Source organism: Camarhynchus parvulus, chromosome 20 (genome assembly GCF_901933205.1).
Source record: "Camarhynchus parvulus chromosome 20, STF_HiC, whole genome shotgun sequence".
NCBI lineage: Eukaryota > Metazoa > Chordata > Aves > Passeriformes > Thraupidae > Camarhynchus > Camarhynchus parvulus.
Window position 1 is genome coordinate 5308102 of NC_044590.1, and position 24077 is coordinate 5332178.

Consider the following 24077-nt stretch of genomic DNA (forward strand, 5'->3'; position numbering starts at 1 on the left):
TAAAAAAATACTTGTAAAACTGTTCATTCAGTTTTTTAAAAGAATACATAAAATCCTTGCTTAAAACATATCATGTTAGATGGAGTTATCACATGATATGTGTCCAAATTTCAAGCCACAGTGCTTTTAAAGTAGAGCTCATGTTCAGAAAGAAAAGATTTTTCTGCAAATTGACATCAAGGGCTGAAAAGTATATAGCATTTTTGAAGTGCCTGCAAAATACCATTATCACTGGTTGTTGCAGTCCTTCACACTTGAGGAATGCTCATAGCACACCCAGTCGGTAAATGATGTCCCCGCAGTTCAGTGAAACAATCTGCCCAAATGTGAAGCCCTAACTGCCATTGCTCCCCCTCCACATCCTCATCTGAAGGAACAGCCCCAGCACTCACATCAGAGTCAGATACTGGTGGAGAATCCTCCATATTGACAGCAGGCACATGTTCCCGTTTTACAGCTGTTTTCTTGATTTCGTGAGATTTGCTTCTTGGCTCCACCTAGAAAACAAAACAGTGTTGGTAGAAGCTCCATACGTTTATTTTACTCTGTACTTTGCTATCATTTGGTATGTGGTAGGGAAGAAGTGTATTGAAACTGAGTGCTATTAGTATTTTGTTAGGAAGAAAATGGTGCATTAATGTATAATGGGTGATAAAGGTTGGTACCCATGGACATAGAGAAAAATATGTTACTTACTGCCTTAGCTGGTTTCTCTTTCCACACAGACAGTTCTTTAGATAAAAGTTCTTCTGGCTTCATTCTCACCAGTTTTGACAGGGAGATTTCCTCACGAAGGACACGATGGAAAAGTCCCTGAAAACAGAAGATACTTTTGCCATGCTGAAGGGAGCCTGCTCAGGTAACTGACAATATTAACAGAGCTGGGCAGGCAAAACTTGCTCCAATTTCTTAATTCTCTATTAAGAATACCACCTACTTATAAGCAAATTTGGAAAAGTGCAGCAATCAGAAATCAGGGATGAAATAAACTCCAAGTATAATAAATACATCACATCAAATGCTCAAATTGTATAAACACCAATCACCAACTAAAGTAGGCTTTGAATTTCTACTTAGATAAAAATATCATTAAAATGCTCAAATGGCTTTATAATAACATTTTATCATTTAATTCGTAAGTCTCTATTTTGAAACTCCTAATGTTGAGGGTAGAGTCTGACAGACCATTCAAGCCCAAAAGCACATTTCTATACAAGTTTGCTGTTTAAGAAAATTCCAAACCTGGTTTTTGGGGTCCTTGAGATTGAACATGATGCTACGGTATTTGCTCTTGTATCTGTTGTCTGTCACTTGGAACAAATTAAACATCTCCTTCTCAATGTTGAGTGCCACTTTCCCTACTTCACTCTCTGTCATGACCAGGTCATCACTGTCATTGACTCTGTTGCAAACAAGAACAGGAATGTGTGGTTACATTAGGGGTAAATGGTTTGGTATGGTCACAAAAAATAAATTTTTCAAACCTGATCTCAACTGCTCCTCACCTAGGAAGGGCTTGAGACTCCTTTCAATGAAACCTCAAAGCCAAAGTCTATCTCAGGATCTTGAACTCTGGCAAACTGTAATTACTGCCTGCAGGTGGCCATGGACAACACAGCTTTGAGAGACTCCTGCTTATGGCACTGCCACCTGGAGTTTCTCTGCCACGAGTGACACGGGGAGCCCAAGCACCTGAGTTTCAATCCTTGATTTCCCACTGTGACCTGGATTGCTTTTACAGAGACAATACCAGAGGGCAGCGCTCTATGGCAAGTCTTTATGGTTGGCATTATCTTTAATAATTATTGTGGGAAAATCTGCATTTTTTGGTGTTATTTTTTTCCTGTCCTACGTGATAGCTGTCTGTTGACAAGAATTTCTTGTTGTTGATTTTCATGTTGGGACAGGAGACGATTTCTCCTTCAGTGAGTTTTAACTATGGTATTTCCTGTACTATGTTCCCTACAACTCTAAATCTCCAGACTTTAAATCTCAGAGCACCTGCGTTATAAATGCTTCTATGTTGTGATTTAATCCTTCTACTGTAATTGTCTCAATATAAATGGAATAGTGAGGTTTCTTTTTATAAAAGCTTTATCACATGTAATTTATTTTCTATCAAGAATTTTTATTTCAAATATAAACCTGAGATGATTATTCCCTTGTAGTAATTTGTTGCATAAATTCAATCCCTCAAAATTCCTTATCAAGACAAACTAAACTCTCCATGCTACTTCTAGGTGCAGCTTCCTATATAAAGTGTTTTGAATTCCCACCTCTTCCATAAAATTTCTTTCAGGGATCGTCGAATATTCTGTCGGATCTGAGAGTTGGGCTGTGACTGGGCAGGACCGGCTGAGGCTTTGGCTTGACTACTTCCAGCTGCTGCTGACATGGAAGACAGTGAAGGCTTTTTGAGTCCCCCACTCAAACTGGAAGACGGAGCTGCTTTCTTGGCAACTGATGAGCCATGAGAGAGAGGTGCCTGTTTGGAAGGAACACTGCCTGACGAAGGCCAAGGTTTCTTGGGAATCACACCTTTGAAACTTCCAGCAGGTTTCAGTGGTGGTTTAGTTAGTGAGGTGTTGGAATAGGATGGAGGCTTCTTTGAAGGCAGATTTTTGGGGAGAGAAGAGGGCTGTTTCTCCAGGATAGTTACCACAGCCTTCTTCGGTGCTGATGTGGACTCTGCTCGGTCTTCGTTCCTTTTCTCTTCCCTTTGAGCTGTTAAAACAAAGATGAAAATACAGAATTAAATGTTTAACTTTATAACTTCATATTCATGAAGACCTAATACCAATATATAAGGAAAAGTCAGTGAAATACCATCTCCAGTGAATAGCAGTTTAAGCTATTTTATCCCCACTTGCCTTGTTGAAAGTGATTTTTAAAATCATGCCATGGCTGACTTGTTTGTTGAAAAATTTTGTGCATAAGAAAAATGGGGGGGGAAGGCACCACCTTCAAAGATTCCTGAGTGGGATTTCATGGTTAAGCTTTAAAATCAACCCAAATATTTACACATATAAAAAATGAAAATAATGAATACAATCCACGTGCCACATTTAAACAGAGAAAGTCTCATAGCACTTTACAGAACCAGTTAATTACAGAGGCTGACCTGATGACAAAGTCCATTAATTTAAAATTGTACTGATATTACCCTAAGCTGAGTATTACTGAAGTTTAATAAACCTATTCAGTTCCTAGCTAGAGTCTAGATTTAAAGAATATTTCAACATTAACACCGCAGTCAGGCTGTAGCCATCTAATTCTCACCATTCTCAAACTATTCCATTCATAATATTCAGTCTTCCATTGAAAATTCTAATGTTACAATAACTGATACACATATGCAAGAAAATTTATGAAGTCTAAGTAAAAGCTCTTGTTTTCACACCTGTAAAAGATATACTTGCACAGGATTTTAAAAGCAAATATGTTTTTAAATTGCATTTCATCTGTACCACCTTCTGGAACAGAAATGAACAATTCAACCCAGCAAAAAATGCCAAACCCCAAAACACACACATCCCTCTCATCCAGAATGTAATTTCCAAGACATCAAAGTGACAGCGGGCAAACACCAGCATATGGATCCTGAGAGCTCAAATGAGGATGGGTTCTGAGTACCAAACCTCAACTCCTAAAATAGAGTTGTTTCAAACCTTATTGAAGGTCTGTAGCTGTATCAGCCCACACCCCTCAGGTGCAATGTGCAGGACACCTCCCGGGCAACACCAGGAATTCCAGTAACTCTACCAAGGACCAGCTGGTCCCTCTTCACCTACCAGGTCTGTTCTGATGAGAGCAGAAATCACTGGAAAAGGTCTAAACTGTCCTGAGATTGACTTGATAGGGACCAAGCCCTCCTGAGGGGGCCTGGTTCAAAACACCCCACACATCAGCATGATTTCCCAATGTAATCATCCCTCAAAGTGCAGAAGATTTAGCATTGTTAAGGAACAAATGATACTACCTTATTTTGTGAAGAAATGGCCTTGCAAGTCTCTACATGCCTAGTGGAGACCAGCACTCCCCTGGACAGCAGCATGCACTTCCAGCAATGCCCTCTCATCCCCCTCCCTGCAACTGGCCCTCGGTGCTGGCAGCTTCCATGGAAACCAGTGGGAGATGAGCCAAGAAACACCACAGGAACTGACCTTTTGGTAGCTGAAGTGCAAGGGTGTATGCTCAACTTCTGCTGGAACACAAGAAGCCAGAAGATGGATAGACACTCTATCTTGCAAAAGATATGTGTCCCCAGCTTTCTCCTAGAAGTATTTTACAACTAAGGAGGTTTTTTCTGAGCCAGCTTTAACTACTTGAAGTGTAAAACAAAACCCGCTGGCAAAGTACATTAAATCATTTCATAGGCTGTGATGAGTTTGCTATAAATGAAATGCAATTATTACCCTCACACTACTCCCAGAGTTTTCCCTAGACTGGCCTTGATTTCTGTCTGACTGAGCAAGGGACACCTTCCATGTGACCCACAGTGTCTCTCTGTATGTCTCCCCTAATACTATTCCAGTTGTCAAGAGGACTCTGGCAATACCAGGAAGGAGGATGAGGAACATAAGGAACTATTGCTGATATGGTTGATTTGGTCAAGCAGGGTTCCCAGAATCCAAGAAGTAACTAGCCAACCTATTCCGAGGTCAATCTTGAAGAGACAGATGGCAAATGCCCAAAATATGTGCACTGGTAACACTGCAGGAACTACTCCCATTCTCTTTCTCCTGGTTTATTTATCTTCTGCACAGACCTGTACCTTTCCAGGCAGGTAGGACAGCAGCACACTCTGTGACCTGCCACAGCAAGGCAGGACAGAACAGTGGCTTGCGAAGTGACGGCAAAATTCAATCCTCAGTATTAGAGATTTAGTTCTTTGTGGTTACAGCAGAAGTATAACTAAATTTATTTTCAATCCCCTAATCACTACCTATTTAATGATTAGTTCAAAGTACTTAACAAAAACTACATTGATAGAGTAGAACATCAGCAGAACCAAGATGTTTTGTGTCCATCAGATGTTGTGTATATATAAGAACTATACCCACACCAAACACCTTTCTGTTACAAGCAACTATATCACAGTAAGAATAAAGATTTGTAAAATAAATTAATAAATAAATAAAAGCTACTAGTACAAAGCTAGACTGACATTTCTGGGGCTGAAGGTCAGCAGTCTGTAAGGTCCAAGGACACACAGAGGCATCCCTTTAACTTGCCAGCTGACACCATGACTATTCTTAAGGTGTGTGATTTTTATGCTTCTTTAACCAACAGAAAACATGTAAATAGCTCCCTAGTATCACGCACACCTAACGGTTTCAAGCTACAATGCTGTTTTACACTAATTTCTAGTGTCTCCTTAGAACTTGTTGATCAGACATGGATGGCACAGATTCTTTATGTACTAATTCAGTCATAAGTGATTCTTCCAGTTCTCCAGAACTACCAAGGTCCTGTTCAAACTGACACTGTCCAATCAAGTGTGTGCAGGTTTTGATAAAGCATCCAGAATACTGAGATCCTCTGTACAAACAACCCATGACATCTGTACGTGAGACTAATCTAAAAAACCTCTTACCCTGTTTTACAATGAGAAATCAGAATTTTTGTCCTATCAAGTTTTGGGTTTCAGTGTCAATGTGCTGTCCCATAATTCAGCTGAAGCAACTCACTGTGCATTACACAGGTCTTAGATCCAGGGGCAGCCAGTGGAGGGTGGGGAAGGAGCAGCACTGACTCTTGGAGTGGCAGCTCACTCTCCTACTGATCTATCGTCAACATGAGCACACCCCAAAGCTGACAGCACCTCCTGACAGGTATGGGAACATGGTAGGTGTCTGTTGGGAAGCACTAGAAGAAAAATGTGCTCTTTTCTGAGAGCAGCATGCCAACACATACGGAGCTTCACTTCTGAACAGATGCCAGAGCTGCTCAGCAAATGGATGAGACAGATCATGGAGCAGACATTCCCTCAGCCCATGATTTCCAAGTCCTTGGCCCTGCAGTCTATGGGCAGCATGAGGAGAAGGCACAGCCAATGCTACTGCACACGCTGGCCACTGTGTTTTATACCATGGCGGGTTTGGTCTTTTCATCAGTAGCTCCAGTACATCTATAATAAATGCCCTAAATCAAATTTAAAATAAAAAGATGAGGCAAGCACTGAACATCAGCCTATCCTACCTAAGAGATTAAAATGGAGTTTCACCACTGACAGTTTAGAATAAGGCATTTGGTGGTTTTTCTATTCACCTATTTAAAAAACCAGGTGAACCTCCCTGGCTTGACGTCAGAAACACAATTTAACAGTAATTCCTAATTGCCCCATTTTGTCCCATGGGCCACTTGTTAGGAGAGGAACAGGATCCTTACTGACTGGAGGGAGGCGTGGGCTGAAGAGACCGAGGTGCAGCTGCAGCTAATGAGCCAACACATTCCCAGGGTGAAATCCAATGAATCCTCTGGCAGAAAACTCTTCATTCCTCCCAGGCTTAATAAACTTGCTGTGCTCACTACAGACAGAACTAGAACCCCTCCCCTAAGGAAATTCCCCCTGCAGTTACACTTGACACTACAACACCCAGCTGGGAATGAGGCTTCTGCATGCAGACAGGACAGACCTGCCACAGCATCTGCTGGGACAGACGAGCCCGACAGTTCCAGGTATTCCTGAACCTCTCAACACGGTGTCTCAGCACTGCCAGGCCATTGTGGAGGCCCAATTAAGCAGGATTTCCACAGTGTAGGGCTGTTAACTTTGCATGAAGGATTTGCAGGCTGTACTTGTATCCCAGTCCCTCACCAACACCTGCAGGCTGGGTTTTACGGCACCAGCAGGTATATTATCCAAAGGAAACTGTATCTATTCCAATCATTAAAGAATATTTCTGTATAGCATTTAAGTCTATTGTGGTTCTTTCCCTCTCCACCCAATCCTCCTTTGGAGTTAGAGCTTTTGAAATCCACTTCAAAACTAATCCCGATTTCTATATAAGATATCTCATTTGTGATGAGCTGTTTTGCTGAAACTATTACAGACTTCCAATTTTTAGATACTAGAAAAAATGTGCTATTCCTTTTCTCTGTATAGCTTTAAAAGTATTTAAATCACAGCTCTTCAAAAGAACTTTAATTTCTGGCTCTAGCTGATGTTAAAACTTTTAAATGCTGTGGAGATAAACCACAGGCTGTTACACCTGAAGAGCCCATTTCACAATGAGTCCAGTAAAGCTGTTTTTTTGGTGGTTTTCTAAATTTAAAAAACATCACAGCTCCTCTTACAGGACATTGAAACACTTCTGTGCAATACATCTTGCAGCCACATAGAGTACTGTAACTTTCTCTACAGAATTAAGATTTTGGCATAAGGCTGTTCATACACCAGCACTACTGTCTCTGCTGTCTAATATCATCTTCATGTTTCCCCCGTGTTCTCTTCCATCTACATTAATCTACTTTCTTTCTCCAGGATAAAATTCCTTCAGGCAGTGTGAGGAGCCGATGGCTGTGTTGTGTCCAACTTGCACAGAACTTTCTGCAGTGGGAGCAGGACGTCAGGAACCCAGCACCTGAGGGGGCACTGCCCAGCAGAGGCAGCCCAAGCCTGTCTGGGTTTTACTGCTCCTTTTCAGACCTCTCTCTCATTACAATAGAGAGTTTTAGGGAAAAAACCAAAATCCCATAACTAACTTCAGTCTTAAGCACAGTAAATGAACTTCTACGGTACCAACAGTAAGAAAGCTAGTAATTAACATTTAACAGTAAATCTGTAAAATGCCACAAAATTAATAATGCAACATAAGCAGAGAACAGCCACTTGTGATCCACCTGCTCAAAACTGGTTCACATTTACTACTGCTCAATGTAGATTTTTATGCCTTTACGGGGGAGAAAATCCACAGTGCGGCAGCAGTGCAGTAGTAATAGACCCATTAACACCTGTTAGAAAGTATTTACACAGCCAGTGCAAAGGCTGAGCAATTCCATCCTGTGACAAGAGCTGATCTCGAGACACCAGCACTGGCCCTTACACCAGCTGACAGGAACACAGGTGTGCAGAGCCCAGTGGAGCTATTCACCTATGCAGGACCTGCCCTGCTAGCGTTCTGGGTGTCACACAGACTCGGGCAGTGACCTCTGCCTCCAAGTCCCGCAGCTCCTCGGGCTCAGCCGCAGGTGGCTGCGGTGGCCGTCCCTGCGCCGTTGTCGCAGTGCTGCAGCTTCTCCGCTCTGAGCGGGGCAAGGTGAGGGCAGCCCAGGCTGCTGGCCTACGAGGGAAACACCTCACCCCTCTGCCAGTTGGTTAAAATTTTAGCAACCACATTTCCCCTCTGCATAATTGTTGGAGAGGACAGGCAGGATTTTCCGGCCTCCAAACTGGCGTGGTTCAGCAGTTTCCCACTGCCACTCAGCCCATGTCCCAAGAGGCGTCATCTAACACAGCTGTGTGATGACCCCCTCCTGTGTGACGTGTGACAGGAATAACCTGAACAGAGCAGAATTTAACCAACCCCCCTACCCCAAGCAGTGGCCACTAGTGAACTTTAATCCACGAGTTCTTCCAAGGTGAAACCTTTTCGAACTGAAAAAACGGAGTAAAAGGCGCGGGTGAGCAGGTGCTCTAGCTGTCAGTCCTCAAGCCCTCCACAACGGGAAGCTACTTACCAGTTCCGAGCCAGCTGTGCCCAGTCCGTGCTGAGGCCGCCTGACATCTGAGCCTCGGGCACTGCTCGGTGCCGCTGGGTGCCCCGAAGCCCCCTCTGGTGGCACCGAGCACCGCTGCCCGCGGCTGTGCAGATGAGGAGCTCCAGCACTGCTGCAGTTCCGAGCCTGTTCCACTGCTCTCTCCTTACTCCTGCTTCTGCAGGGCTTTCTGTCACTTCCCTCACAGGTAACTCAGTGCTAGCCCTAATTCCCACGTGTTGAGCTGCTTTTAAACCGGCTTCAGGGTTAGCTTTCACTGTTACCTGCCCCATCTCCTTCCACTTTCAAGACCAAATCAAAGTTTATTGAACACTAGTGTCTGGCACATGCTGCCTGCCCCACTGCTGCTCTTTGAAAGTCTCCATCATTTCTGATCTGCACTGCATTTAAGCTGCCTGTGTGCCAAGCCTCTACATGTAGGCACACAAAGTAAACCTGTCTCTAAAGTTAACCAAGGAGACTCCGAGACAAGGGCCTGCCTTTCCTGCAGTGATGTGTGTTCAAGCCAACCTGCAGCTCTGTGCTGATGCACATCTGTAGCTTTGACACACAAGCTTTATTTTAATCTACATGATACTGTAGTGATCTATCTGATCTCCATTAGACAACTGCATCTTTACTCCTACCCCCCTCTTGAGAAGCACCATCTGAGGCAAAAAAGGGCTTCTTATTTTCCAGACTGTTCATGGATTGGCATCATCGCTCCTTGCAGGGACAGGCCATCTTCAGGTTCCAAGTTCAGCACAGATGGTACACAGCAAATCAGCAGCGAACTTGACTCTAAGTGCAAGTGATCACCTCAAAAAAATCCCTTTTATGTGGGGACTAGCAAAGAACTTTTTCACTGGCTACAGAGTCAAGTGAGCAAGTTCAAAAAACTGAAGTAAAATTAGTAAAAGAAAGCAAAACAGCAAGAGGGTGGTGAGTGTTTTTAATCAAACTTTCATCACTTTCAGTGTTGATGATGAGATAAACCACCCTCATACGCACAGTGCCTCTGGAAGCTGTATCAGGTTTCTGCCCCCCAACCCTTCCCCTGAGCAATGGTTCTCACACTGAAGCCAAGCACCCCTGATGGCAGGAGCGCTGGCCTGCTGTCTCCGAGTGCCTCAGGTGTGCTGCTGGGTGTTTGAGAGGCACATGCCAGGAGCAGGGATCAGCCTTCCTAACTTAAGAGATGGTAAAAATCTTCACGTGGCTGCCAGCCACAGGTGTGACATACCTTGCAGAGCAGAGAAGGGGAGCTCCAGGAGTTCACAGGCAGGAGATGAAAATGGCTCCCCAGGAATCCCACTGCTCCTTTTAACTGGCTGGGTGCCAGGGGATGTTGGCTTCAGCACGATTATGCTCTGCCTCCCTCCACAGGCAGGGCTCAGGTCTCGTGCCAGCTCCAGGCCAGCACAGCCCCTGCCAGTCTCACGACGGGAGCTCAGCACTGGAGCCAGGTTATTCTGCTGTACAACCCTTCCAAAGCTAGGTCTCCAAGGTGAATTTTTCAGAACTTCTGGCAGACTCATCTTGGGTATGCTGATCATTATTGGTCTGTCAGCAGCCCTTCTGAAAACTCCTCTAGTTCAAATGTTTCGGCCAGACCTACATGCAGGGCAGCCAGGTGTCCCAGAAAGTGGACAGTACCAAAATCAGTAATTCTTTTCACTTCCCTGGTACTACTCAATACTTACTGCCTCTCAGGATAGGCCTACGTTGCAGAATACAGCATTAGGCAAGACACCTTGGCTTTCTAGGAGTCAATTCAGATGCCAGCAGTAGCTCAGTTGTAACAGTATGGAACCTGGCACAGCCTAGTTTTTCCTGTGGGGAAGCACTCATACCAAAAGGAATCCAGTTCACCTACAATCAATCCTGGCAGTCAAACATATCTATGGCTTAAAAAGCAAAGTTTCAGTAAAATATTATTTTAAGTTAAGCTAAACCAACAGCAGTATATCCATATCCACTGCACTCAACAGCCACAACTTCAGGTGGCATGATCTTGCCTCAAAAGCAGCATTAAATTGGCACCAGCCTGTGGGTAGACAAGACCTTATCTTTTACTCTTCATATCACTACTTACAGCTCCCTACATCACTATTACTTCCTGAGCCATAAATTCTGTCTTTAGTGCACTCTATATTCCTCCTGCTCTCTGTAGAGTGGTTTATTTTCTTTCTTTCTTTTCTGTCTTCATGCTGTTATTATATAAAGAAAAAAAAATCAAGACACAAGGAAATGCACACATAAATTATGCTGCTATAATCCTACCATTTTGATACCCACAGCAGTTTCTGCTGGTGGGGCATCCCACTATCCCTGTGTTCCATTCTCAAAGTCTCCTTATTTTGTTAGAGGTGTACAGAACAAACAGTCCAAGATCTGTAACTACACACACACATCCTACTCCCTTTGGGTGTGGAGAAGTTCAGCTGCAGAAGACATTAAAAATACTGAAAATGGGTTACAAAAGGAAATTTGTATCACCAGAGCCAGGGCTCCTACTTCCAGGAGGTGGCAGCGTTGTCTCTTCGGAATTCCCTGCTGGGAAGCAGGAGCAGGACCACAAACATTGACGGTTTCTCTGAAGGAAACACTCCCCCTTCCAAACCCCACTCATTCTTTAGTGAAATACTGGTACCACGTAAGGCATGATCATAATTTGCTATAAATTCACATTGTATCTGTCTGCAGTTAATGTAAACACAAGTTACAAGTTACAATGTAAACACAAGTTTAGTGATTTGGTGTGACAAGGGCTTGTTACTCTGAAGTTCTCCCACAAGAACAGTAACTTAAGGCTTCCTTTTGAGCTTTCATCTAATAAACCCTCCTCATTCTCCTGCATGCTTAGCTGCTCTTCTCAGGAAAAGCAGACAAGATATTGAAACCGTTTTAACACCTGAATTGAGTAAATTATCACTTTGTGTATTTAAGTCTAATAAATCAGGTGAACTTCAAAGCTTTAAAGCACTAATGAATACTTAGCATACTTAGTTTAAAAACCGGGATACTGCAAATGTTTACCCTCCTCCCCCTCCTTTGGGATTTACTTTCTATTTTAAAACTGCATTTGCTGCTGACTTCTGCTTGACAATTATTAGGAAAAATACAGGAAAAAAGTCTCTTACAAGAGTTGCTGTTGTAACATGGATCTCTGAACAATGTTCATAAATCTCATCAATCCACATACTTGTATGAATTTGGAAGCCAGGATGACTTCTGAAATGCAATATAAGAGCTGAGCACCACATAATAAATTAATAGTAATTTTTCTAACAAAAGTAAAAGCAACTCTTCTGAAAGGGGATGTGACTCAGACCTAACTTCCTTTTATATGTGTACTTCAAATGCTATCTGAAACTTCAGAAGTACTTGTACTAAATATTGGTTTATCAAATCAAGGCATTTCTCCACGCATGTTTTTAAATTAATCAAATTAATTTTCACTGGGCACAGAAAGATGGAAGAGAGTGTAATTTTTCAGGCACCAGATTCTGGTGTACCAACTCACTTCCGAGTACAGCCCTAACTCATATCCCCAAAAGACACAGGAAAATTAGGAAGTGAAGAAACACAAAGTAATGGGATAACAGAAGGAAAAAAATATTACTGTTCTGCATTAGTAGCACCAAATATCCCTTTTCTAAACAAATGCACAAGAGGTTGGGAGAAAGGCCCTGGTGGTAGGCTTAGATCCAAATACACTATATGCTCTGACCACCCAGTACATCTTTGAAAGTGACTTGATTTTCTTGGTACTACTTAACAAAACAATTATCTCATGTAATTACAACAAAGTCTTGTAACTCACAAGTACTGAGTAAAATACATTAAATAAATCTATGTTTGAAATAATAAACTGTCTGATGTAAAGAGTATTAGAGAGTGATTCTGTCAGTCAGGTTAAGTTTTCTTATATCCTAAAAGGCCTCCTGCACTGAAGCTGCAAGGATTTGGTGAACATGGCTGGAAGCTCTGGAAGAACACAGGCAGCATTCTGAAATATTGTATTTGGAAGTCCTTTGCTTCTTCTGGACTACAAGTCCTTCATAATCAATGTTCAGAAATGCAGATTCCTAATCTGGGAGTTGCTTGGTTTTAAGATTTGCATCTAAACCAGGCTATGTTTGGTCCAATAAACATGTCTTCCTTGACAGACTAGCTCAGACTTAGAGACTTCTCACTCTTAGATACTTGAAGTGAAGTGAGACAACTCTCATGAATTTCCCTAATGCTGTAACTCTTAGGTTTTGAACAGCATATAAAGATTTCTTAAAGAAATAAAATCTGGTAGAGTACTTCTGCAGATGGTACACTGGCAGCTTCTCAGGAAGATTACAGCTCAGATCTATCCACTGAAAAGCAGGACACATTTTTTCACAAATACACAAACAATTTATCTGGGCATTTAGTAATGGCAAAGCTCCCACATATCAATGCAACTTACCTTAAAAAAAAAATCTGAAGTTCTTCCTTGCATTTGATATGAGAGTTCTTCATCACATGAACTAGGCTGTTCTCTATTTGTTGCTAAAGTCTGGTATTTACAATGTTTTAGAATCAATTTCACTATTTAGCTGCAGGAATCCAGTTTTCTACTGGAAGTGGTTAAATCTGTAAAACCTACAGTGTGGTAAATCTTAAGAGCAAAGTCCCTTAAAAAAACCCTCAAACGTTCTGCCTCACAACCTGTATTCCTGCCTCTTAGGAAAAAAACAAACCCTATAGCAATAAGGACATTTAAAGTGAAATAGTTCTATGGACACCTGTAACTGTTACATCAGAAAAATCTGATGTAAAATAAGCCCTTATAATTTCATTTATGTTTTTCCACTACTTTTAGTTATGTTTAAGACACTATTGTTTCTGACAAAAAAGCTAGATTTTCTTTAAAATAATCTAAAAGGAATGGAAGTTAATTAAAATATATACCTTAAGGGAGTTTACTATAAAAGAAGTCAAGGGCCGAATATGCAGCAAAAATACAGAGAAAAATTACAACCACTTAACTTGATGTGGGTAAAGACCATTGAAATATACCTGGTATGTACCATGTTCATCAACAGCAATTTAGGATAGCTGGTGTTCCTTCACTGCTTAAAAGCTTTAACTAGAAAATCTCATCTTAAATATTATTTATAAAGTTATCAGTTAATTTACATGTAAGTGTTCAATAATTACATTTACTCATTAAAATAAAATGTAAATTGGCTGAAGTGTGGTTACAAAAGCAGCGAGAACTGAATTTCTGATTCATTACTCTTCAAAGGAGTAAAGTGGAAGTCACGTGGTTTGTAACTGAAATGCCAGATTTCATCTCAAGTTCCATAACTGCATTCTAAAACTACTCAGAGTGAGTCAATCAAAAAAAATGTCATAAGCAAAAAGACTTGTTCAGGCTTCAAAGCAGTATTTACTTACCTTTGCATGAATTACAAGGATGCTACTCAAAACCTGCAAAAATACGCAAGGCAGTACCTCTGCCCAGCATCCAGTTGAGATGGGGTCTTGTGTGTGTGGATAATGTGTGGAATATGAACAGAGAAAGGGGAAAAAAAAAAAAAAAATAAAGATAACAGAGTTCTGCCTCCCCCCCAGCATACAAGTAAAGGATGGTCCTTAAGTTATTTCATGTAAGAAAGAAAAGCAGCAGGAGAATACTTGACAGTTAAAAGCTGTTTGCAGAGGTGTCAAGTATCGTTGGATACCACGTTGAAGATTTCACTCTTGGCACCAGGCACTGAAAATGCAAGACCTGAGAGACAGGTGCCAAATCTAAATTACAAAAATACAATGAAATTAGTACAGGCAATTGCTGATTCACAGTGCACACTGCACAACCTTTTTGTAAAACTTAACACAAATGTCTCAATACTTACCTTCTAGATTAGAAACAGACTCTTTATGGGAAAGATTTCAAGCTTAACCATGAAGCTTTCATCCAGAAATCAGCTGGGTAGATCAACAGGCTCTTAATCATACAACTGTCATATGATACATATGAAACTCCTAAAAGTGTCTCTCATTTGTGTGTATCTGTGTGAATCTTTGAAGGTGGAGAAAAGTAGCTTGGTGCCACAGTAAGAAAAAACCCCCAAATCTCAAACTCCCTAGTTTTGCAGAGCCAAGAATGGATGGGTATTCAAAGAAAATATGATTACTCAGGAATATCCCTAAGCCATACATACATTTGAACAACAGTGCAGGTGAAATGGCAGCAGTCCTTTCAGGCTTTACAGCATTGTAATTATGATCGCTGGCCCAGGACGGCGTGATGGGTTCTGCTGCTGGCTCTCGAGCAGGAGCTTGGCTGTTTGCCTCAGTCTTGCCTGAGCTCACAACAGTCTTCTTCACATTCACCTCTCTTTTCTCAGGCAACTGTCTCTTTTGGTTTGAAACTGGTTTGATGCCCACCTGGATAATTAAAAGTAGCTTGATTACTAATAATCATCAAATATATTGCATTTCACAAACAAGCAGAGAGTGTACACACATGTACACTGGTTTCTTTTAGAGTAAACTCCTTAGTTTTATAGTGCACCATTTGAAATTATTTGATTACTCCAAAACCCAGTAATTTGAAATTTAGTTTAAGAATCCAAAATTAATTTGACTTAAAGTAAAATAAAAAAGATGTAATTACTTGAAATAGTTTCTTGCAAGGGTTGTCTAGATGGCAACGACTTTTAAGAAAGTACTATCTCCATCTAGAGGCAATTATTGAGATTTTTTAAAAATGAAAGGAAAACATTTTATTGTCCTTACCACAGGAAAACGCAAGAGAATAACAACAAAAAAAGTAACAGAAAGCTCCTCTTCAATGCAGGACTTGGCAGTTTTATTTGAGTCAAAAAGCACAGAAATAAGGCACAGTGCTCCAGGGCAACTGCTGTGGATCATGAACACAAGCTTACCTGCTGCTGAGGTTTTGGTATGCCAGGCTTTTCAGATTTTGGTTTGATCTTCTCTTTAGGTTTTGGTTTCGCATCCTTGCCAGAACTCAAGATCTTCATGGTGGCTGCAGCGTGTTTGAGGATGCAGTCGTTGCTGCAGTACACGGAGTCGGGCTGGGCCACGTTGAAACAGCCGGGGCCGATGCACTTGGAAGCACCAGGAGCATCAATTACCTTCAAATACAGAGAGAAATGGAGTAAGGTCAGACTTCAAAGGGGAAACAGCAGGAACAGCCTCTGTAACATGGAGAAATGCTTACACAGCTCATGTGCAGACTCTGCAGCTCTGACCTGCACAACTGCCAGCAAGAGAACAGCAGCTGTTCATGACACAACACAAACAACCCATACAAATGTAAGAATTTCACTTCTCCAACATTTTTTTCAGGATGTGCTGCATTTTCAAGTGGTTGGTCTGCTAGCCCTGAGATAAAGGAGGCTAGTTTCCTAAATTTTCAAATCCCATAAATACACAAATGCTTTTTACTGATCCTCTACATGATGTGAGAAATGGCCTTAATAATGCAAAGCTGGGTTCTCAACAGCAAGGTCTCTAAACCACCCCCATCAGCTGCTGTCCTCAGCCGTGCACATGTGTAAGAGAAAGCACTTATATATTCAGATGTACAGATTATTCTGGCTCTATAGGTTTTACCAATTTTAATTTTAGAAGTCTCCAACTTAGATTCTTATACATAACTTTCACATAGCCTCCTACTCCTTACGCATTTATAGGTTTGTCTCTGCAATCTGAATTTTCCTCTAATTCAAAATCACTCTCCATTTATATCAAGGTGTTAGATGAAGAACTTCCTCTTCCAATGTTATGATTCAGAAAATAACACATTCCTTGAAAACAGGGTGAATTAAGTTGAATTGTAGAAATACATGAAAGCTTTTTGGGCTCCAACCTATCACCTCTGGATACTGTGCTTTTAGTCTCTCTTCTAAATTACTCCTAAAAATGATACAAGATACTCTCAACTACTGTAGTTCTAAACAACCTCTTGCCATTTGCAATTACCAAAAGTAAGTTTTTCAGGAATATTTCCAGTTAAATAAATATTGTTTGCATAGTGCAATTGACTTCTCTGCAATCAAAAGTCAGTACACAGCTTTATCTGCAGCAGCCTGATAAAACCTGGATTTGGGAATTTTCCCATTATGTACACACTTAACAGAGAAGTAAAGAGCACTTGGTGATATTCAGTAGCAGAGCCAACACCAACAGCACTGGACTCTCAAAAACCTTTGTGTACAAAGGTGTACAAATGTATTGGAAAATATTTTTGAGAATACTGTTTTCCACATATTTATCTTAAACCAGTAAATATTTATATATTCAGCTTAAACTGCTGTATCTATACATTGATCTCACTGTGCTGCCCCAGTCAGCTCTAAATGCCAAGACACTGGCACTAAAATGCAGCACCTTATGCAGAACAAAGACAAACACTGCAGCACTTGTTTTTTTTTAGTTCATGTACATTTAGCTGAAGAAGCTTCTATGCCTTTCCAATTGGGCATGGAACTTGATATTACAAAATTTAAACTTCAAATTTTGAAATAGTTCAAAATACGTATTTTTAGATTTAAAAAGGCAGTATAAAGAAATTCCGTATTTGCTGATAACCTAAAGCAGTATAGGACAAAAATCAGATTTTCAAAGACTAACTGGAAGTACAGCTGGAATTAACTCCAACAGAGACTTTTTCACATTAAGTAAAAAGTTTCACTACCACTGAAAATGTCCAAAATGTCTGAGATTATTTCAAATATAGTATAAAACAGCACAGCATTCTAGTATTTTTATTAAAAGAATACATCATTATTTGACTTCCAAAACAGTATTCAAGTAGGCAGAACAGCACAAACTATTTCCTACACCTAAATAAAACTTTTAAATCCCTCACTTGAAACTAAGTTTTAATTCCTGTACTGATAGAACTATGGATAAACTTCTGCTAGCCAGTAGTGTTCAGTGGGCTGTTCAGCTGATGTGTAGCTTTAAAATCAAGTCAGATTTATAGCCATACAGGTCATTGTCTCCATGTACTCAGTGAAACATGAAAAATAAGAAACAATTAAAATACTTACAGGTTGAAATATCTTCAGTTTTTTCTTTCCACTTGGATTTGCAGCTTTTTCAATCCTACCCTTGATTCCTTGGTCCTCAACTGATTTTTGTTCAATCGTTCCTATGCTTGTGAATTCTGTGCCATCCGCATTTCCTTGCTCCATTTTAGCTTCCTGCTGGTCTAGTTCTGAAACAGGCTCATCCTGTCCCTGGAGAATGGTGCAGTTTGGACAGATATAGTCCTCACCATTCCTCTCCAACAATCGCCCTCGAGCCTCAGAAATACCCACGCAGTCACCATGAAACCATTCCTCACATCTATCACAACAAATCATAAACCTGAAAAAAAAACCACCAAGGAACAATAAAACATTGTGAAATGAAAAGACAATTAACATCCAGTGAATATTTCAAGCAACACAACTTCAGCACCCCAACAAAGCACCCATGCATGGTTCTGCCTCACTGGTTATTTCTGTATTTGTTTATCCTCTTTTAAGTATTTGTTCTAAACTCCCTGACAAAATTCAATATACCCAAAAGCTCATTCAAAAAGTAACCACTAGCATCTAATTTAATTTTTAATCACAGAAAAATTTCAAGTCCTTGAACTGTGTCTGCAGCTGAGCCCTTTGCCTACCTGTTGTTGTGAGGCTGACGACAAATACAGTACAGGGCGTTTGGGTCATAGATCTCAGACTCAGGTTTGCTTTTGGGCTGTTCTTCAGGTTCCTCATCTGAGGCTCCCTTTGCACCAAGGGCAGGCTTCTCCTCCTTCTGAGCCTCAAGATCTTCAGTGTCTTCCTCAGACACAACCACCTGACTTGCAATCTCAGTGCTGTCTGCAGTCTCAGGCTCCTGTTTGATAGTCAACTCAGACTCATTCTGTTTTTCAGGTGTGACATCGCCTGTTTTGGCAGGATCTTTTTCTGAGTTCCTTTTCCTCAGGTGGTTCTGCACATCCTTCAACACCAGCTGAGAAGGTTTCTGCTCAACACGTTTCCTTCTTAGCCGATTCTGCAGTTCCTTTAGTGTTAACCCATCGCTGTCACTATCAGAAGTAGCATCTTCCTCTTCCTCCTCCTCCTCTTCTTCTTCTTCCTCTTCCTCTTTTGTGGGTCTGCTTTTAGGGCTTTTCTGCTCCTTACAACTCCTGGTGAAAATCCTCCGAGTGACAGGTTTTGTATCTGGAGTGCTCTCAACACTGTCTTCAGAAGCAGTTTCAGCATCAGTGGCTGGCCCAGAGGCTGCTTCACTGGAGTCCTCCAGGGTGGTGGGAACGCTCCTCCTGCCCCGGCGCCTCACCGTGGTCAGGAACTCTTCCACCCTCTCTGTGCGCTTGGGCTGCCGCCCGCTCCTCCTGAGGTTGGTGCCTTGCTGCTGCTGCTGGGGCTGCTGCTCACTGGAGTCCACATCAGCATCTCCTGCACACTCTCTCTTGGCAATCGTGGTCCTCCGAAACCCCCAGGTTTTCCTGAACTCTTTACTTGTTGGCTTGACAGACTTTTGCTCCTCCTCATTGCTTTGCTCACCTTTATCATCCAACACTGATGCTAAAAACAAGGGAAGAGTTAATAAAGTGGTGGTGATGAACGATGTGCTCTCATAAAACCTTTTCTCAATGTGTTTTCTTTGTGACATCTATGTAGCTCTACTTCATATGATGAGCCTCAAAACAGATACAATATTTTCTTGTCAATGTAATACAACAGCAGTAGCAATTAAATACATCACTGATCACTGTGACAACATAATCCAGTTGTTCCTGTTTCAAACTCTTGAGTTAATTAAAATCATTTACACACATACATACATGATGGACAAATAAGCACATTTTCAACTGCAAAGGAAGAACCCTTACCAGGAGAACTGTTTTCCATGTTGTCAGTATTAGCTTCAGACTCTAATGGAACTGTGTTTCCAGCTTGTTCCATAGTACAGGCAACACTGTTCCCACTCTGAAATGCTGAGCAGAAACAAAATGTCCAAAACTCTCATTCAAAAAAATATTCATAGCCCAAGTAATTGGTAAATATTCTGATTTCAGTATTAATTGGAACAAGCACTTGTATTTCAAGCCACAAATGCTCCTTCAAAGTACTAAGTTAAACATGTGGGTCTAGATACTGTAATGACATATTTTATTGAGTAGCCATAGGAATTCTGATATTTTCTGATATTTCTCAAAAAAACCCAACCAAACAAAAAACTCCTTCATGGCATGAATCTACCCCCTGGGGTTTGTCTAGGCAAAAACTGTACAGCAGTTCCACTCACTTGTGTGGAATGAAATGCAAGAAAGGCTGGTCCTTAACATGGTTATTTACAAAAATGCTTTCAGCCTATGTGATCTACCAGAATGACCCCAAAAAAGCCTGATTAAGCCAAGAACTTCCAACTGTCATAGACTCAGCCACAAAAGAAAGAAAATCTGTGCTGACAACCAGATCTATTTTCTCATAAGTCTTTCCCAGCTTATTAGAAGACTTATTTGAGAAGGCAGAAGCAAATGACAGAAATTAATGTAGGATGAGTACTTTGATAACTTCAGGAATAACCTGGTTTGAACAAGTACTAAAGCTGATATATTTCCAATCAAGCTGCATGCCCTGGAACTGCTCCTAAGGGCACAAGACACTGCTCTGCAGCCACTGCAGTGACACTGCTCCCAGGGAACTGGAAGGTGCAGTAGTAACTGCAACTCAAAGAACAGGATGAATAGAAAATTATATGAAAACAAAAGACACACCCCAACTCTCCCCAAGGATGTTTCTGGATATGTGTATCCCTGGCTGAGGAATTGCAAAGGTATACCAAAAGGGAACATGAGCAGAATTCCTAGATAACAGCACTGAAGGATCAGATGCTTTTAACAACTGTACACAAGTTTTCAGAGACATCCTTCAGCAAGCTTTTCCCTGTTTTCCAGTCTTCCTGAGGAATAAATGCCTCTTTTTTTTTTCATGTACTGCATCACTTCCATCACTGTTCTGTCTTAACACAATCCCTCCTCTGCAAATCCTCTGCTTTCAGTGTTACATTTAACACTGCTGGAACAGAAATGTTAAGGGGCAGTGCTATGGAAACAAAACTTTGTGCAGATATGTTGAAAAAATTAACACTTCAGTTGTAACTGTGAATACTATAAATGTCACTGGAAAAGCAGCAGACGTCAGAACATTAATTTAAATAGTAACTGGTTACTTTTAACATTACAAACAGAATAAAAAATGAAATTTAAGCCTGCAGTACACAGGCAAAGAGCTCAAACTGTCTCCATCCAATATGAAATTCCTTTAGGTACTCCCATTAAAAAAACACTAATGATAAATGCTTAACTTTTTTTTTAGCAGCACTAAAATTTTATCTGTACCAAAAATGCAACATTATAATTAAGAGAGCAAGTCAAAACAGTTGAAAGCCTACACCTTTGTTTATGCTGGAACATGAAGAAACATTCAAACCTAGAAGCAGAGATTACCGAAAGTTGAGATAGAAATTTCAGCTAAAATGTAAATAACTAAGAAGGCTCTCCAATGTCCTCTGTACCTGACACAGCATCAGAGGCTCGAATGGCTTCTCCTTGAAGGGCTGAGCCAGAGGAGGGCAGCACAGGATCAGAATCATTCAGCATTCTCCAGCCAGAGCATGCTGAATTTCCTGACTCACAAGTGCCACACTGAATCTCTGAGTTGTCAGCAGGTGCAAATGCTATCAATCCTCTTCCTCCTGCTGGCTCCTGGAAAACAACAAAGGGACAAAATAAGGCATCGATATATTTATTAACATATCTTACTGTTGTTTAGCTAAATTTGGAATTGCTTTGCTTCTATTACATCATAAAGAAAATTCCATTATTTTGTCTTCTTGAGTTTTGCACTTTCAGAAATACACTGGAACTGGAAAAAAAGAGGTCAAAATTAAGCAATACCACCTCCCCAGTTACCAACAGCCAAGACCTTTGAAAGAAGTACAGAAGATGATTACACTCTCATTAATTCATTTAGATTCAATTAAGATTTCCAGAACAGCAACAAAACTGTAATGAAGAATTTAGTCCATGTGCAGCATTTAAAAGCATTCTGGGAGTGGAATTTACTAAGTGCAGTCAATGAAAATAGAGAAACGCTTTTCAATTCCATTAGCACAGCCCCGCTTACAATAGGGCAGATTTACTGATTTATACAAAATTTCAATCCAGGAGACACTGCAGCCTTGAGTGCCTCAGTTTGATCATGAGCAAGCAATGCCTGCACTAATTCAAAGCAGCCTACCAGACTGCAAGAGCACTGGAAAAGAATTTGGGAGTTAAAGGAGGACCAGTTGGACAGGATGAGCTGGACTATGACATCAATTAGTGAAGACAAAAGAATGAAACTGAACACAGACCCTGTGAGTCAGCACCCTGCAATGGAAGATGCAGGGGAACTGCCACAGCAGGTGTAGGACCTAACTAAAACAATAATAATTCTCTGAAACGAATAAAAATTGCTGATTAATACTTCAGGTGAGGAGATATACAAATTTTAAAATAGGTCAGATAATCCCTCAGACACGCCAATATATAGTCTAACTTTGATTTTTAAACAATACTTTTTTTTTTAACAAATCTCTGAAGCCCCAACTCCTAAAGCATCTGCGCTCTTCAAAAACCACTTTTTACTTCCTAAGCAATCATCATCTCTAGGCGCTCTCCAATGTCACTGTCCCAAAAAATAAGGAAGGGGGAAAATACAAAACCCTCCCCAAATGCAATTTTCATCAGTGGATCACTTTATTTCATCAACTATAAATCTCAAGATTTGCATGACTATGGCAGAGCAGAATTAGTAAAAACAATACTACTGTACTAATTGGAGTATAGAGCTAGACTCACATCAGTATTTCTTCTTCCCCCTGTGCCTTTCCTACAGGGGATTATGTACATTCTTTGCCTCAGTCAACCACTACCACTCCAAAGACAGGAGGAAAAATTAAGCAGCAAAAAGAACAGAACACACTAATGATAAAGACCCTGGTGCTCTAGCTCATGGCTCTGAATACCCGCTCTAATAGGTGTTTTGCTCCACTGCCTGAATCAGGGATTATATCCAGGGACTCTGTCACTGAGTTTTAAGTGCCTCCTTCCATGGTGTAGTTCTGTAAGAACCTTTCAATCTCCCTGTTCAGAATCTCCAACTGATCACACACAACTCAATTTTTAAGTGATATGCCTAAAGGGAAAGGAATGTCAGCGAATCACTTCATTTAACTCTGTATTAAACTATGAAACAAACTCAGCCTGTAGCACACACAAAAGGTACCTCCTGTTTGGGTATTTACCCTGGAGAAGGAACTGTGTGCAGGGCTGTGTTCACAGTGCTGCACCTGGGCATTCAAGGCCCTGTGTGCAACCTGCTCTTCAAATGATGTTTGAGTCACCAAGTATCACCACAACATTCCAAACCCAGAACCAGCATCAACTCTTTGGAGACACAGCAGTTGAACACAAACTGCATTTTCCAGGGTCACTCACTGCCCACCCAGTGCCTCAGCTGCACAGGCTCCAGCTCTGATCTAACACAGAACAGCAGTAACACCTGTGATACCTGAAAACAAAGATTCTATGCCAGAATCATTCTTCTTTTTGCTACAGTAGATATTATCTAATAGCTATTACCTATATTATCACCATTACCTACAGGAAAAAAAAATAATGGAACTCTAATTTGAAATAATTCCAAATTTGAGAGATATAAATATACAGTGTACTTAAATACTGAAGTTACAGATCCCATATGTTTGCTGTAAAATGCCTGGTTGTTTCTTAGATTGTTTAGTATCTGCACTTTTTCCTTTCCCATGTGGTTCAAAATATTTTTCATGAAAAAGAGGAAGTTTCACACTGATTTTACATGAACCTGCTCTTGCAGAATTGCATCTTAATACAGACTAAACTTAATTGCCTAAAAGAAGCTGAAAAATCAAGTATTATCAAAACACAAAAGGATGAAGCCTAACTCACAACTATACTTTGCGCTTCTAAGCAAATGTTCTAACAAACTGCCTGCAAAAATATTTACTACAACATATGGCAGCTTTGGAATCTTCAAATACCTCTTTCTCTTCCAGATTCAGTGGGACTTTTTGTTCATTTTGTTCTGTTTGTTCTCAAGTTCAGCGCTCAACTGCAGCTGAGATACTGACAGAAATGTCAACAGAAGCAGAAAACTGGCAATCTTGTTTTAGACGAGCTGAACATCCAGGATAATTTTACTTATTTCTCCTAACACAATGTATTAATCACATTTCTGAAATTGGAAGTTCCAGCTGGAAACTGAAAATTATTGTAT

General features: G+C 40.8%; 1 protein-coding gene across 3 annotated transcripts in view; it reads right to left on the bottom strand.

Moving 5' to 3' along the window:
* Positions 1-24077, bottom strand: part of DIDO1 (death inducer-obliterator 1) — a 52349-nt gene that overhangs the window by 14251 nt on the left and 14021 nt on the right. For all 3 annotated transcript variants that reach the window (XM_030963092.1, XM_030963091.1, XM_030963093.1), the window contains 10 exons: positions 21295-21484; positions 19607-19711; positions 18386-19298; positions 17766-18084; positions 15630-15842; positions 14904-15129; positions 2277-2724; positions 1243-1402; positions 697-813; positions 393-497 (listed from right to left, as the gene is read on the bottom strand). In XM_030963092.1, coding sequence (XP_030818952.1) covers positions 393-497; positions 697-813; positions 1243-1402; positions 2277-2724; positions 14904-15129; positions 15630-15842; positions 17766-18084; positions 18386-19298; positions 19607-19711; positions 21295-21379 — 2691 coding nt within the window. In that variant the 5' untranslated portion in view covers positions 21380-21484. The remainder of the gene's footprint in view (positions 1-392; positions 498-696; positions 814-1242; positions 1403-2276; positions 2725-14903; positions 15130-15629; positions 15843-17765; positions 18085-18385; positions 19299-19606; positions 19712-21294; positions 21485-24077) is intronic.